Source organism: Dipodomys merriami, unplaced genomic scaffold (genome assembly GCF_024711535.1).
Source record: "Dipodomys merriami isolate MVZ:Mamm:240054 unplaced genomic scaffold, mDipMer1.0.p SCAF_9, whole genome shotgun sequence".
Lineage (NCBI taxonomy): Eukaryota > Metazoa > Chordata > Mammalia > Rodentia > Heteromyidae > Dipodomys > Dipodomys merriami.
Window position 1 is genome coordinate 60,201,666 of NW_027206512.1, and position 14,382 is coordinate 60,216,047.

The 14,382-nt window shown below is 57.9% G+C and overlaps 1 protein-coding gene across 1 annotated transcript; it reads left to right on the top strand.

Annotated features, from left to right (window-relative positions):
* The first annotated feature begins 5,074 nt into the window (after positions 1-5,074).
* Positions 5,075-7,408, top strand: Nkx3-2 (NK3 homeobox 2). Its single transcript, XM_070012400.1, has 2 exons — positions 5,075-5,525; positions 6,870-7,408. Exons 1-2 carry the CDS (start codon positions 5,075-5,077, stop codon positions 7,406-7,408), a joined length of 990 nt encoding a protein of 329 aa, XP_069868501.1.
* Positions 7,409-14,382: the final 6,974 nt, after the last annotated feature.

Sequence of the window (14,382 nt, forward strand, 5' to 3'; positions counted from 1 at the left end):
CCCGCGCTTGAGTCTCCAGTGTGCCCATTTGAATTCCGGGGTGGGGCCTCCTGCTTGCTGGCCAGGCGCTCCACCGCTCGAGCCATGCCCCAGGTTCTGTCGATGTTCAGAGTGAGACTTCAAAGCTGATCACCTCTGAATAATAGCAATGGAGAGCGGGGAAACGTGGGGTCTGGGGACGAGGCCTTCTTCCTCTTCTTCTTTTTGGAGGGGTTTACTTGGCTCGCGCTAGGTGGCGCTCGTTCTCCACCGTACCGGGGAAGGTTCTAGAACTCGTGCGTTCCTTTCTAATACCCTAAGGGTGATCGCCAAGCCTGGCTTGCTTTTTTTCTTTTTACGCGTGAGAAAACGAAGCTACAAAGGGAAGGCGTCCCGCCCCGAGTCCCGGGCCGCAGCACCACCTGCTCCCCGCGCCCGTGAATGTCCGCCCTGCGTCCCCGGCGGAATGCGCGTGATGGGGGGGTCAGACTTCCTGCCGACGCCTCTGTCCTCCGACCCCCTCAGGTGCACAAGCAGGCCCTAGAGACGGGCCAGGACGCGTGACCCGGGGTCGGAGCGGACCCGCCGCGCACGCGCCCGCGCCTCGGAGCCGCACCCCTCCCCGGGTGCACCCCGCACCCGCCCGTGGGGTTGGCTCCCCGCACTCTAGGGAGTGTATTCCAACGTGGCGGCCCTCGGCCCTCCGCCTCCAGGACCGGACGGGGGACACCGGAGACCAGGGTGCGTCCGTCCGTCCGTCCGTGGGCAGACGCGGACCGTCCGTCCACCCCACGGCTCCAGCGGCCTTTCAAAGCAGTGGGGAGTAAAGAAAGCCGGTGACCTCGGGTCAAGGTCACGGCGCTGGGAGGTCAGCGCCCCTCCCCCTCCCCCACGGGGTGCAGTTTCCCTCGCGGCCCAGGCGCGGCGTGGGCTCCTACGCAGCCGCGCGGCCTTGCCCCCACCCCGGCCTCTCCCTGGGCCTTCGGAGGAAGCTGAGATCCCAGGCTGAGTCTCCGGACCCGAGGGTTCCAAAGCGCACCGGACCTGGAAGATCGCGGGGAAAACGCCTTCGGAGGAGGGGGGGGAGGGAGAGGTGGAGGTGGAGGAGGGGGAGGGGGAGAGGGAAGGAGGGGGAGGGGGACGACGACCAGGGGCAGGAGGAGGAGGAGGGGCAGGAGGAGGAGACAGAGGGAGGAGGAGGAGGAGGACGAGGGGGAGGAGGAGGGAGAAGAGGGGGGAAGAGGAGGAGGACGAGGGGGAGGAGGAGGGGAAGGAGAAGGAGGAGGGGGATGAGGAGGAGGAAGGGGAGGAGGAGGAGGGGGAGGAGAGGAGGAAGGGGAGGAGGAGGAGGGGGAGGAGAGGAGGAAGGGGAGGGGAGGAGAGGGTCAAGAGGGGAAAGGAGGAGGAGGGGGAGAGGAGGGAGGAGGGGAGGAGGAAGGGAAGAGGAGGAGGAAGGGGAGGAGGGGGAGGAGAGGAAGAAGGCGGAGGGGAGGAGAGGGTCAAGAGGAGGAGAGGAGGAGGGAGGAGGGGGAGAGGAGGGAGGAGGGAGGAGGAGGGGAAGAGAAGGAAGGGGAGGGGGAGGAGAGGAGGAAGGGGAAGGGAGGAGAGGGTCAAGAGGGGTAGGGGTAGAGGAGGGGAGGAGGAGGAGGGAGGAGGGGGGAGGAGGGGGGAAAGTAGGAGGAAGAGGGGGAAGAGGAGAGGAGGGGGGAGGAGAAGGGGGAGGAGGAGAGGGGAGAGGAGGAGGGGAGAGAGAGGGGGAGGAAGGGAGAGGAGGAGGAGAGAGGAGGGGGAGGAGGAGGGGGAGCAGGAGGAGAGGGGAGAGGAGGAGGGGGAGAAGGAGGAAAGGGGAGAGGAGGAGAGGAGAGAGGAGGGCGAGGAAAGGCAGATGAGCAAAGCCAGGAGACCCGGAAAGAGGAGAGGGTGTGTCCCGATTGGAAGGCGGGAGCAGCCAGCCAGCCCCACACCAGGGGTGGGGGGACCCCCCACCCTCCCCATCTATGCGCCCCGCAAACGGCCGGCGCCACCGCCGTCAGGTGCCCGGATCTCCCGCTCCGCTCCGCTCGGACGAAGCCACCCTGGATGGCTTGATCGCCGTGCGGGCCGTGCGGACCGCGTGGAAGCCAGGCAAGCCCGAGCATCTCGGGCGCTAACCTGGAGCCCGCGCGTCCGCCGGCGGGGTGTCGGCGCGGCCCACCTCCGCTGCTGGGCCCGCAAAGCGGAATCTGAAGGCTCCTGTGTTCATCTTCCGCCCAGCAGCCAACTCGGGGGCCCTGCCCGCAGGCCTTCACCCAGATCGGGGACCCGGCCAGTGTAACCGCAGCTCCCCACCAGCCTCCAAGCCAGCTGCGCCCGCAGGAGATGCGCAGCCGGCCGCTTTCTCGTTTCTGCCCCGGCCGACTCAAAACCCTGCAACTTCCAAACTTAAGCGCCTTTCCTCTACCCGAGCCTGCGGCCGCTGGGATTCCAGTTTCTTTTTAATTAAATAATGGTTCATGAAAACGATTCTTTTCAAGTCCCAAAGTTACCTCTAGTACATGGTCACTCGACCCCCTTCACAAATATCTGCCTGCCCTGTACTTACTGTTTTGTTTTTCCAGCTAAGTCCTGACCCCACAAAGCCACAGCTATTTGGGGTTCACACCTGCCGATCCCCCCACAGGAAGGCAACCTGTATCAATCTGGACCTCCACTCTACAGAATCGTGGTATCCCTATCCATTCCCAGCCGCCTCCCCATCCCGGCTGAGGAGGGAGAATTTGTGGCAGCAATTTTTAAAAGTAGGAAAGGTTTGGAGGGGAGGGCCGCTTTCTTTTCAAACTCCATCAGTCGGTCTTTACTTCTGTTCCCTTCCCAGTGAAGATCATCGCCTGCACTTGCTCACTACTGACGCCAAAGTGAAACACCTTGCCCTCAAAACTGATATAATGGTAAATTGCTAGGCAGAGCAATGAGCTCTTCAAATGAGAGGGTTCCCCACCCCACCCCGAAGATACACTATAGTGTCTGGGAAGGACAAGAAAACGTTCTGCTGATGAACTGGACGATCTTCTAGTACTGAACACGACGACTTCCACCTCTCCTCTACCTGGTGGTTCAGAAGAGCAACCACACAGCCAGCAAATCTGGAGGAGGACCTAGTTTCCTCACACCAAAAACCCCAGTCTCAGCAACTTTTAAATTAAAGCCACAGCCCTCTAAATGTACTTAATGGTTCAAGTTTGCATCTTTGACTTTGTTGAATAAAATTTTATTTAGAAATGGCTAGCATAAATAAGCCACCTCTGTGTGTGTGTGTGTGTGTGTGTCTGGAACTCGAACTCGGGGCCTAAACACCATCCTTTTTTTTTAATACTCACAGCTAGTGCTTTGCCTCTTGAATTACAGCTCCATTTCCAGCTTTTTAGTGATTAGTTGGAGATAAAATGTCCCGTGCAGTTTTCTACCCAGGATGGCTCTGAACCAAGAGCCTCAGATCTCCTCCTTCTGAACAGCTAAACTCACAGCCAGGAGCCACCAACACCTGGCACCCACCTATGTTTTAATAAACCCACAATGTTTATGCTTCTTGTTTCCGTCCCTTACATAAAACAATGTATGCCTTAGTTTCAAAGAGCGTTAAATGTCAGTTCTGGATTAATATTATCGTAATTCCCAGACACACTTTTAAACAAATATCTGTTTCTATTCAAGTAACAGAAAACCCCTAAGAACCAATTTTAAAAATTAATTTTCTCCTTCCTGCTGTAAAACTTGGAACAAACTCCAGCGAAGGTCAGTATTGACGGCGCGCAATTCCAGAGACACTCAAAGATGCTTTCTCATTCCAGATTTGGGTTCTTATTAAATCAACTCAAAGGTGTCAAGGGTACAAAACGTCTCCAGTGTGCTCCTAGTTAATTGGTTATTTCAGCAACAACCCTCGCAAGGAGGAAGCGGTGAAACTTGGGGAGTACAAATGAAGACGCATTTCGTTCTTGGGTTGTGGCGTCCTAGGGAGTAGAAACTCAAGGTTGCCGTCCACGGCCCGGGGTGGTCTTAGATTCGCCGCAGATTTTGACTGAACTTCCTCTCCAGGGTCCAGAAAAGCGTTGTCTTAAATGCACCCATCTGCACGAGCGAGGTTCGAGGTTCCAGAGCCGGTGAAGCCAATAGGCTCCCGGAGGCTGAGCTCGCCCTGGAGACAAGGGGTTAAGTCAGACCTGGTCTTGGGGTGGCTCGACGTGCCCGGCGGAGCCTCTCACCAGTCTAACGTCCGGCAGCTGCAGGCAGCCAATGGACGGCCGGGAGCGCCCCAGACGGCCCCGGGAAGGGGCGTGGCCCGGGGCTGTCACTCAGTCCCGGAGCAATGACACTCGGGCGGGAGGGGGCGTTGGTGGAACGGCGAAACGCCGGGGAAGGAAAGAGACCCAAACCGATAAAGCCGGGCAGGGTGGGAGGGCAGAGGGTAAAAAGGTGCCCGGCTCTTCTGCTGCAGCTGCTGCTGCTGCTGCGCCCAGTGGCCGCCGTCTCAGCGGCCGCCACCAGGGGGGTGAGGTCCGGAAAAGCCAGCCCAACGGGAGAGGGCACGACTCACACACACACACACACACACACACTCACTCACACACACACTCACACACACACACACACACACACACACACACACACACACACACTCAAATCCTGCAGGCGAGGAAGACCTCGAGGCGCAGAGCAAAAGGCCGTGGGGCCCGTGCGCCCGGGCGCGGCGCCGCGGACGGCCACCGGCCAGGTCCCCAGCGCGTCCCGCGGCCCCCCGGAAAGCTACGGAAAATGAGATCATCCGTCTGAGCTGCGGAGGGAGAGCGCCTGGCTCTGGATTCCGGGGGAGGGGTGGAGGTGGGGGGGTCTCCGGGCGGGGGGTGGGCCTCCGAGGTGGGGGCGCAGATCCTGGGACCGAGGAGGGCGGGGGCTGCCGAGCCGGGCTGCGGAGTGGGCAGCGGGGAGGGGCCTGGCGCACCCGGCTCGCTCGCGCCGCGGCCGCCCGCGCTCTCCACCCGGCTCCGAGGCGTTCGGCGTCCCGACTGTCCGGCTGTCGGTCCGCCCGGCCGGCCGGCCGCTCTGGCCCGTGGCGCCGATGGCCGTGCGCGGCGCCGGCACCTTGACGCCCTTCTCCATCCAGGCGATCCTCAACAAGAAGGAGGAGCGCGGCGGGCCGGCTGCGCCCGAGGGGCGCCCGGCGGCGGCGGCGGCGGCGCCCGCGGTCTGCTGCTGGCGGCTGTTTAGGGAGACGGACGCGGGCGCCCTAGGGGGCGCCGAGGACTCTCTGCTGGCGTCTCCGGCCAGGAGGCGGACAGCGGCCGGTCACCCCGCGGAGAGCCCGGGAAGCTGGGACTCCGACTCGGCCGTCAGCGAGGAGAACGAGGGCCGGAGGCGCTGCGCGGACGTGCCGGGAGCCAGCGGGGCCGGCCGCGCCCGGGGGGCCCTGGGCCTCGATCCGCCGGGCTGCGAGCTCCATGCCGCCGCCAAGGACCTGGATGAGGACGCCGCGGGTCGGAGCGACAGCGAGATGTCAGCCAGCGTTTCAGGTCTGCGGTGGCTCCGAGGCGAAGTGGGTGGTGGGAGGGGGGAGCTGGACACGGAGGTCAGGCACCCCCAAGTGGGATGCGCCGGCTGTGAGCCCCCCACTTCCCTGTTCTGTGAGCTGGAAGGGTCGCCCCAACCCTTCACCAGCTGAACCTCTCCCCGGAGAACCTTAAGTCCCGGGACACCGTGCACTGGATGGGGTTCAAAGGCCACCACCGCTACACCCCCAAGGTTATATCTGCCCGTCCTCAACTCCCCAAGGTTAAGAAAGGGAGACCCCGAGGGCTGGGGGTCCCAGAACCCAGCCTTAGAGCTTGGGAGTGGGTGGTGAAGGATTGAACCCCAAGAGGAACTAGGGTGGGGGGGGAGGGGGGAGGAATCGGCTGAGCCGAGGCTTGGAGGACCAGACTGGCTGAGACTCCCCCGCGCCAGGGCTGGAAGTTGCAGAACTGGATGGAGTCTCCGCAGCTGGGAAAGCTACCTGAAATTGGAGGGGGTGGGGGGTCATGGCTGGACCTCAGTCACCCCCAGAGGCACTGAAGAGAGGGGTGTCCTGAGCCACACGCTGTCACCGTCCTAGGACGGAGCGATCTGCCCGGTCGGGGTGCGCTCTGATGTAGGCCTCGAGCGGACCTAAAAGCAGGCCGGCGGGGATGGTTTTCAACAGAGTTGCTTCCGGAGTGACATAGAGGTGTGGGGTCCGTCGGAAGACACCCCCCCCCCCAGGGAAAGGCACTGCCAGGTCTCCACCACCCAGTCCGATAGTATTTCCTTGCCTGCCCAAGGGTGCGATCTGTGGCCACAGCAATGCAGAGCTGTTGGAGCAGAAGGCTCCACGAGTCTCTGGTTCTCAGAACCATCCTCTACCTCTCCCCACCCCTTACACACACACACACACACACACACACACACACACACACACACACTCCTTGTAGCTGGCGCGTGCGTGTGCGTGACAGCTGGGTGCGAGGAGGCCGGTGACCCCAAGCTCAGAGACAGAGAGAGACACAGCCTAGCGCGCCAGGGCTCGGCGGGACCGACTGAGACGTGGGTCGAGCAAGCCCAGCGCTGCCCGATACCGAGGGGAAGTTGAGGCCCACGTTCACGTAGTGGGTGTGAGCCTGTCACCCGCACCCCGAGGGGCTCACCCGTGGGAACGAGGGGGCAGTCGGGGGGGACGAGATGACCCCCTCCCCACCCCACCCACCGTCTTGGGGGACCTCCACGATCCGTGGGATCGGAGCGTTGGCGAGCCCCCCATCCCCACCCCCAAAATCCAGCCCGGCAGTCGGGGACCCTGCCGCTCCGCGGCTCTGACCGAGCTCTCTCGTTTGCGCGGCCCGCAGGCGATCGCAGCCCGCGAGCTGAGGATGAGCGCGCCGGCCCCGGAGGAGGCGCGCGCGGGGCCGGCGGCGGGGGCGGCGGAGCCCGCGGCCGGGGAGGCAGCGGCCCGGCGGGCGGCGCGGAGGAGGAGGAGGAAGAAGAAGAAGAAGAGGAGCCCGTGGCGCCCAAGCCCCGGAAGAAACGCTCCCGGGCCGCCTTCTCGCACGCGCAGGTCTTCGAGCTGGAACGCCGGTTCAATCACCAGCGCTATCTCTCCGGGCCCGAGCGCGCCGATCTGGCCGCGTCTTTGAAACTCACCGAGACGCAGGTGAAGATCTGGTTCCAGAACCGTCGCTATAAGACCAAACGCCGCCAGATGGCCGCCGACCTGCTGGCCTCGGCGCCCGCCGCCAAGAAGGTGGCGGTGAAGGTGCTGGTGCGAGACGACCAGAGACAGTACCTGCCAGGCGAGGTGCTGAGGCCTCCCTCCCTCCTGCCCCTGCAGCCCTCCTACTACTACCCCTACTACTGCCTCCCGGGCTGGGCGCTCTCCACGCAGTGAGCCGCCCCGCGGGATCCCAGCACGTCCCACCGTTGGCTTGGTAGTATTCTGCCTCCCCGGGGGTTGGGGTATGTGTGTGTGTGTTTGGGGTTCCCTGCCGTCTAGGGATCTAGGTGGATGAAATCTAGCTGGGGTCTCTGGCTAGGACCCATCCCCTGATGGCCAAATCGGTCCTCGCCCAGAGGAGGGCGCCTTTCCTCGATTCGTCCAGAGGCACCCGAATACTTAGGGGCTCCGCTCGCCCCCCCTCACCTGCCTATAACCCCCCCCCACACACACACATACACACACAACGGACGCTATTTATTACCACCCCCAAGGTTTGGAGGATGGTGTTTTCACCCCAGAGCAAAGAGGACTTCTGGAGCCCGCATAGCCTGAACCCCTAAAATTTCAGGCTTGCCCTGGGGGGAAAGGAAGAAAGGGGGGGAGAGCTTCGTGCGTTAGGCGACACTTAGTTCATGGTATCCATGTTACCGATCTATGTGTATCTACATATCTTTGATTTTTTTTCTCGTTATTTGGAAATTACAATGGAGACAAAGGGAGTGTGGAATCTTTTTACAGCTCCGAGGCGCTGGTGGGGTTTGATTTGAACAGCGAAGGGTTTGGGGTTTTTTTTTGGGGGGGGAAGACTCTTCACCCCGTTCTTAATTAGGGTCAGAGGTGGAGAGGGATCGCCCTCTTTCTTGGGTGCTGTTAAGAATGATAGCTTCTCAGCGCCAGGCAGGCCAAGCCAGGGACACCCCCCCCCATACCTTCCATTTATGAAGTTCAGGGTGCGGCCAAAAGAGAGGCTCGAAGACCCCAGTGTGGAGAGCTCCCCACACGGATGGGTCCTTCGCTGAAACTCGCCTTTCTTTCTCTCTTATTTTATTTTACAAAGGAGATTAAGACTCGCAGCACTTTTCAATGGTTTGTATTCAAATAACAATTATTTTTGTATTCAATGTGAATATTCCCCTGCTCCCGCACCGGTAGCGTGGCGCGGTCCCCTGTCCCCCCTTTGCCCCGCAGCCTAGTCCCCGACTCCCGCGCCCCTGGCCCGCCACCTGTTGTAAGATCGGTGACCCCCCCCCCTTAGCCACCTTGTCGTGTTTCGTTGTTTTTGTTTTTGCCTCTGAAGGGCACTGTGCACTCAACTAGAGTATGGCCTTTAAAAGAGATTTGTGAAATTTGGAAGCTCTGTTGGCTGTATGGTTTTTTTTCTTTAATTTATAAACGTCTAGTTTCACACGCCTTTCTCCACACCGTGTTTTCTCTTTAAGCTTCTCTCAGAGCCGCTTGGGGTGCGGTGGGGGAGGTGATAAAGGGGGGAACCAGTAGATGGGCTGGGAATAGCTAGATCTTCTCTCCCGTCCCCACTGGTGAGTCTGGGGTCTGGGAGTGGACGCTCTCTCCTTCCTCCCTCCCCAGCAGCCCCACTCACTGGAAGGATTAAAATCCTCCAAGATCCGAGAACCAAAATTTCGGGGAGATATATATATATCCGGGGACCAACCCCTAAGATTCCTGATGTTCTCGAGGTCGCGGCTGGCCTAGTGGAGGACGCTCCCAGGATGGACGCCGCGGCCAATTTCCATTCACTCCTGCCCTCCGCCGCTCCTTCCCCGTCCTCCCACCGACTTCTCTGCTTTCGATGTTTGACGATCAGAGCTCCCCACCCCCACCCCCACTTCCCTCCCTCTTCAAGGATCCGGTTTTCACTTCCTTCCAAGAACAGGCTCATTTAAAAACTGCAGCTAACGTTTCGGGAGCGCTTCGGGCGGCCGGGCCGCCAGAACGCGTCGCCCCGGGAGGGTCGGTGCTGGCTTTCACTCCGGCTGGGAGCGAGCGCCAGCCGGGTCCTGAGCCCTGAGGACTTGGAGACGTTTTGAGGCGCAGGAAATCCACTCGGGAGAGCGGAGGATGCGGGCAGCAGGGGGTACCAAGCAGCCCTCTTGCCCAGACGGATACCCGGCGCGCGCGCCCCGCGCCCCCAGCTTCGCTGGAGCGAAAGGCTGGCCCGCGCAGCTCGGCCCGGCTCTCTGCTCGCCAGGAGAGAGTTGAGGCCGCGTGGCCGGCAGGCTCCAGACTCCCAGGCCTCGGCTTTCTTTGAGCTACTCCAGCCCAGCCTCGGTCCCAGCCTCCAGGCCTCCAGGCTAACGCGAAGGCCCTAGTCGGGGGGAGCGTGGGGGCGCCTTCCCTCAATCCACCCCAGGCAGAGCTAGCAACCAGAGCTCGCCGCGAACGATGCCAGCTCCCGGACACGGCGAAGACGAAGAGACTAAAGCCACCAGGCCTGCCATGCCAGTGACTATTTCCACCGGCTTCCCGCAGTGCCTCTGCCTCTATTGTTTTTAATTCTATTTTAAGTTTACAATTAACCAGAAGTGCAGGTTTGTTTTTTTTTTTCCTTGTAGGAAGCTGTCACCTTTCCACGATGCGCCCATCTCCTTCCTTCTTTCCCCAGAGCTGGCCCTCGGATGAAGAGGATTTTTGTTGTTGTTGGGAGGAAAGGTCATCCCCCCCCCCCCGTCTGGAAGTGGCCCTTTTTGTTCGTTTCTGCGTCCTAAGAGGGAGGGTTTTACGTCTTCCTTGCCTATTCGCAGGCGAGAGAAGCAAAGCGTTTCTTCCGACTTGGCGAGTGATCACCCGTCCAGGGTCGCTTCCCCACCGCAAGCCCCGTCTTCTTTCCCGTAGCCGGGGTCGGGATGGGGCCTGGACCGACTTTGGCACCGCTGCAACTGCTAAGGGTGTGAGGGGGGGGGCGGGCGGCGGCGGGGAGACTCAAATAAATTCAATTCAGTTGGATCCGAATGTATGGCCGCACTTTTCTCCGAACTATCCATCTCAGTTTGTCTGGGTGAGAATGCTGGAGTCCGACGCACGCTCAAAGCCAAGTCCAACGCCACCTACGAGGGTTTCTCCGCGCACAGTGTGCGACCCAAGAAGAGTGCTCTAACCTGGCTTTAAGCCACAGACTGTGGCTTCATTTGGAAATACAGTGTAACTTCCTTTATTTTCTCTCTTTTTTTTTTTTTATGTTACCCACTTCCCCCTCCTTGCTTTTTTTTTTTTTCAGGTGAAAAATTGCCTTGCTGCCTAACCTCAGTGCAGCCTTGGTTTACACACTGGCTAGTCTTTGCTGTATTGAAAGCGCTCTCTCCTCTCCAGGGATTTGACTACCCAGAGCAGTCACAACTGTGCCTGAACCCAGAATCCTTCCACTACTTCTTCCTTCTGTTCATTGGGGACTTAGTAATAATCTATTAGAGCTGGCCCTGGGCATCCTGGATCTGATGCTCCCACAGTACAGATAAGGAAGCCCAGATGAGGTGAATGACTGGGAAAGGGGTTAGAATACCTGTGGCCTGTAACTGTTACAGGCCGCAGAGATTCAGGAATCTTACTCTGGGCAGCAAATTTGGGATTCGTTGAATGGCAAAAAAATAAATGACGTGTGTGTGTGTGTGTGTGTGTGTGTGTGTGTGTGTGTGTGAGAGAGAGAGAGAGAGAGAGAGAGAGAGAGAGAGAGAGAGAGAGAGAGAGAGAGAGAGAGAGAGAGGTTTGTGGGACTCTCCTGTAGCTGAGAAGATCCTGAGCCGTGCAGTGATTAAGCAGTGATTGAGTCTAATTTTTTTTTAAATGAAGCAAGGAAGGATCCCCGCATCTCTGCAGCTGCTCACACTGGGAGAGGATGGCAGTGAATCTGACTTCATTGGAGATAGCTTGAAATGGTCTCAAACAAGATGTCCTAACACCTCCCAGAGTGGGCTGCTAGTGTGTGTCCACAGGCAGAATGTGAAGAAACGGGTTGGTGTGAAGAATAGCACCCAGGGGCTTTGGAAAAGCAGAGAGCAGACTCAAGAGTTGTTTCTGTTCCCAGCTCCCTTGTCTCAGAGGAGGAGGAGCTTAGGAGCTGATCCTGGCACACCTCGGACAATTATTCTAGAAGAACCCTATCCCAGGTCTTCACACATCCCACAAAGTGAGGGTGGCACACCTCCAGTTCCCTAATCAGTCATCACCAGCACCTGAGCTCAGTGCTCAGTACCAACAACGCATTCTCCTCTGTCCAAATTTTAGGAAAATGTAGAAATCGGCCTCTGCTTACAACACCCACGGCATTCATTTTGTCTACAGAAAGTTTCCTGCCTTGCCCCAACCACCAATGACAACAGCCTGAGCTACAGGCGAGAATCATATATTCCTACTTCCCACACCCACCTGGAATCTAGTCCAGGAGTTCCTGGAGCACCCAAGGAATGAGGATGGCAGGAGAAATGATCCCAGATCAGCGCGGCAGCCCAGGCCGCTGCCAACCAGCTCTACACCTTAGAGGCCACTACTTTCACTCTGCCAACGATCCTAACTGGAAGTGTGTGGGGACCTCAGGAGAAAGCAAATGCTTGACAGTGTTTTCTGAGCCAGAAAGCGCTGAGAATCTGGAGCACTGCACTGCTCAGGCTTTAGCAGCCGAAGAAGCCATTGTAGATAAGCAGAGCTGGATTCGGGAGCAGTGGTTCTTAATCTGATGGACAGCTGACTACCCAGCAAACAATAATAACAATGGCAGCAAAACAACTGCCTTTGTTTGCCTGTGCAACACACACACACACACACACACACACACACACACACAGCATACCTTATCCTACCCAGGATAAGGGTGCCTGACAAGACTTTCATCCCACAGAAGTGGAAACTGAGTCTCAAATGTGTCTTTGTTGAATACAGGCCTTGAAGAGTTGTGAATAGCTATAACTATTCAAAAACCAGAAATATAGTTTAGAATTTAAAGAGACAGGATAGATTTTTCTTCTTTCTCTTAGAGCTGACACACTCTAGGCTAGTTTTGGTTCTGGGGTAGTTAGGTCACAAAATCATGAATGTACTTGGAAAACCATTAAGTAGCATATGGCTGTTATTATTATTACTCCTGTTGCTATTATTATTATTATTAATTTCTTGGCTATGGAGATTTGATGACCTTAAACAATATGCTTTGAATTCCTGCATCCTTCAGGGTGCTCCGAGTATCTTGTGATTTCCTGAGCTTAGAATCTACCAGATAGGTAGAGAACCCCTGGTTAGTTTTGGGTCTCCTGATATAAATGTTTTAAAATTGAGGAAAAAATTGCCAAAGTAGGGTAGCAAAAAAAAAAAAAAAAAGAATCCGTGTTCTATTATAAATGGTTACATCATCTAATAAATTGGTTTTTCCCCTAGCCTCACATAGGAGTTATTCAACATAAATTAGGTCGTTGAAATCGTTAAAGCATTTATAAAAGAAGATTGGGTCCCGGGGCCCTGACAGCAAGGGTGGTCTTAGGCAAAGTACAGATTTAAGTTGAATGATGAACTTTATTCACACTTACTGAGTGACTGCCCGAGGCTACCCCTCCTGGGAAGAAAATGGCCAAAATCGAAAGGGGGAGGTATTTTCTTGTGTGTAAGAATTGGGAAAACAGCCAGGGGTAACTCCGCACGGGACCGGGGGGTCCTGCGGTGACTGTTGAGATTTATACTTTGAGAAGCGTGGTTTCTGGGCTACCTCGAGCGGGTGGGTAATGCGCGCCCACCCCGCACATCACCTTTACGTTCGGGTTGGAAAAACCCAGTTCAAATGAGCTGCAAGGTTTGACAGCCTCCACCTTCCTGGGCCTCTGGTGAGGGTCGCTCAACTGGAGGCTGGGTTCCAAAATTTCCTCCAAATTTGGGGGTACCTGGTGAGCTCTGAGAGCCCAGGACCTGCTGCCCGCCCCCCTGCACCCCTACTCTCTCTCTCTCTTTCTCTCTCTCCCCCCCCTCTCTCTGTCACAGGAACCCTTGTCCTCCCCGCCTGTGCCCACACCCACAGCCCCCCAAGGCACTGAGCGCCCTGAGCCGTGCGCAGCGCGCGGAGCCCACGGCGTTGCCTCGCTGCACACACCGTCCTGTCTTCCACCCGATCCGCGCTACACCCTGTGCAGTCCCATCTTTCCTCTCGTACCAGGCGACAGCATCTGGATCCGCTGCAGGAAATCTGTGCGGGCTCAGGGGCTGCTGGGTAAGTTCTTCCCACCCCTGTCCTGGCTCCCTCCCTACGACCTGGGCGGGCGCCTGGGCAGGTGGGGGGGGGGGGGGCGGGGAGAAGGCTGTTTCAGGTGGGAATATTGGTGTGTTGGAGTGAAATATCGGCTTCCCGGTCCGTAGAGACACCGGGTAAGCATCGCAAAGTCGCAAAGTCGGCCTGAATAGGCCCCGCAGGCTTGCCCCCGAGATGGTGAATCCGAGATGAACACTGTCTCTTCTTGGAGTATCTACTTTTTTTTTTTTTTAAAGGAAATTGTAAGATGGGTGGGGGGGGTCCACACTCGCTTTCGGCTTAGAGTGGAGACTAAATATAACTCCTTTCTAATTGAAACGATGCTGGTCTTTCCCGAGCAATTTCAGCCTGTTATTCGGGGCAATGCTGTTTTTAAGCATTTGGATCACTCTTAAGTTTCCTCCCCAAGGAAGGCCTCCACTTCAAGGTCATGGTTGCGAGTTCTCTGTCTGCCTGTGGGCCTGAGTGGGCTAACTTTGGAAAAATCCAAGTTGTTGTTTTTTTTTTCCTCCCTGTTTCCCCCCTGAAGAGGGAAGAGACTTGAGGCTCAGCGTCTGAGGCTGGAAGTGGAGGGGGAGGATCTGTGTTAACGGAAGGGAGAGGCCACAGACACTCACCGAGTCTCCCAAGGCCCACCAGAAAGCCAGGGTGGGCATTGCACTGTAAAACAAGTGTCTGCAGAAGCCCTGATTTTAATAAGCCTATGACCATTTTGGAATGACTTCCCTCCCAGCTGGCTGAGGCGCTTGTGCAGTGACAGGAAGGCTCCAGCACGGGTGTCCCCTGCTCTCTGCAGGGTTCTTCACCAGGCTAGATCCGCCGGGCAGTGGTGCCCACGGTGTCCACACCGAACCTGGGCATCCTGCCTTGATCCGGCCTTGCTGGTTGCCTCCACAGGACTGAG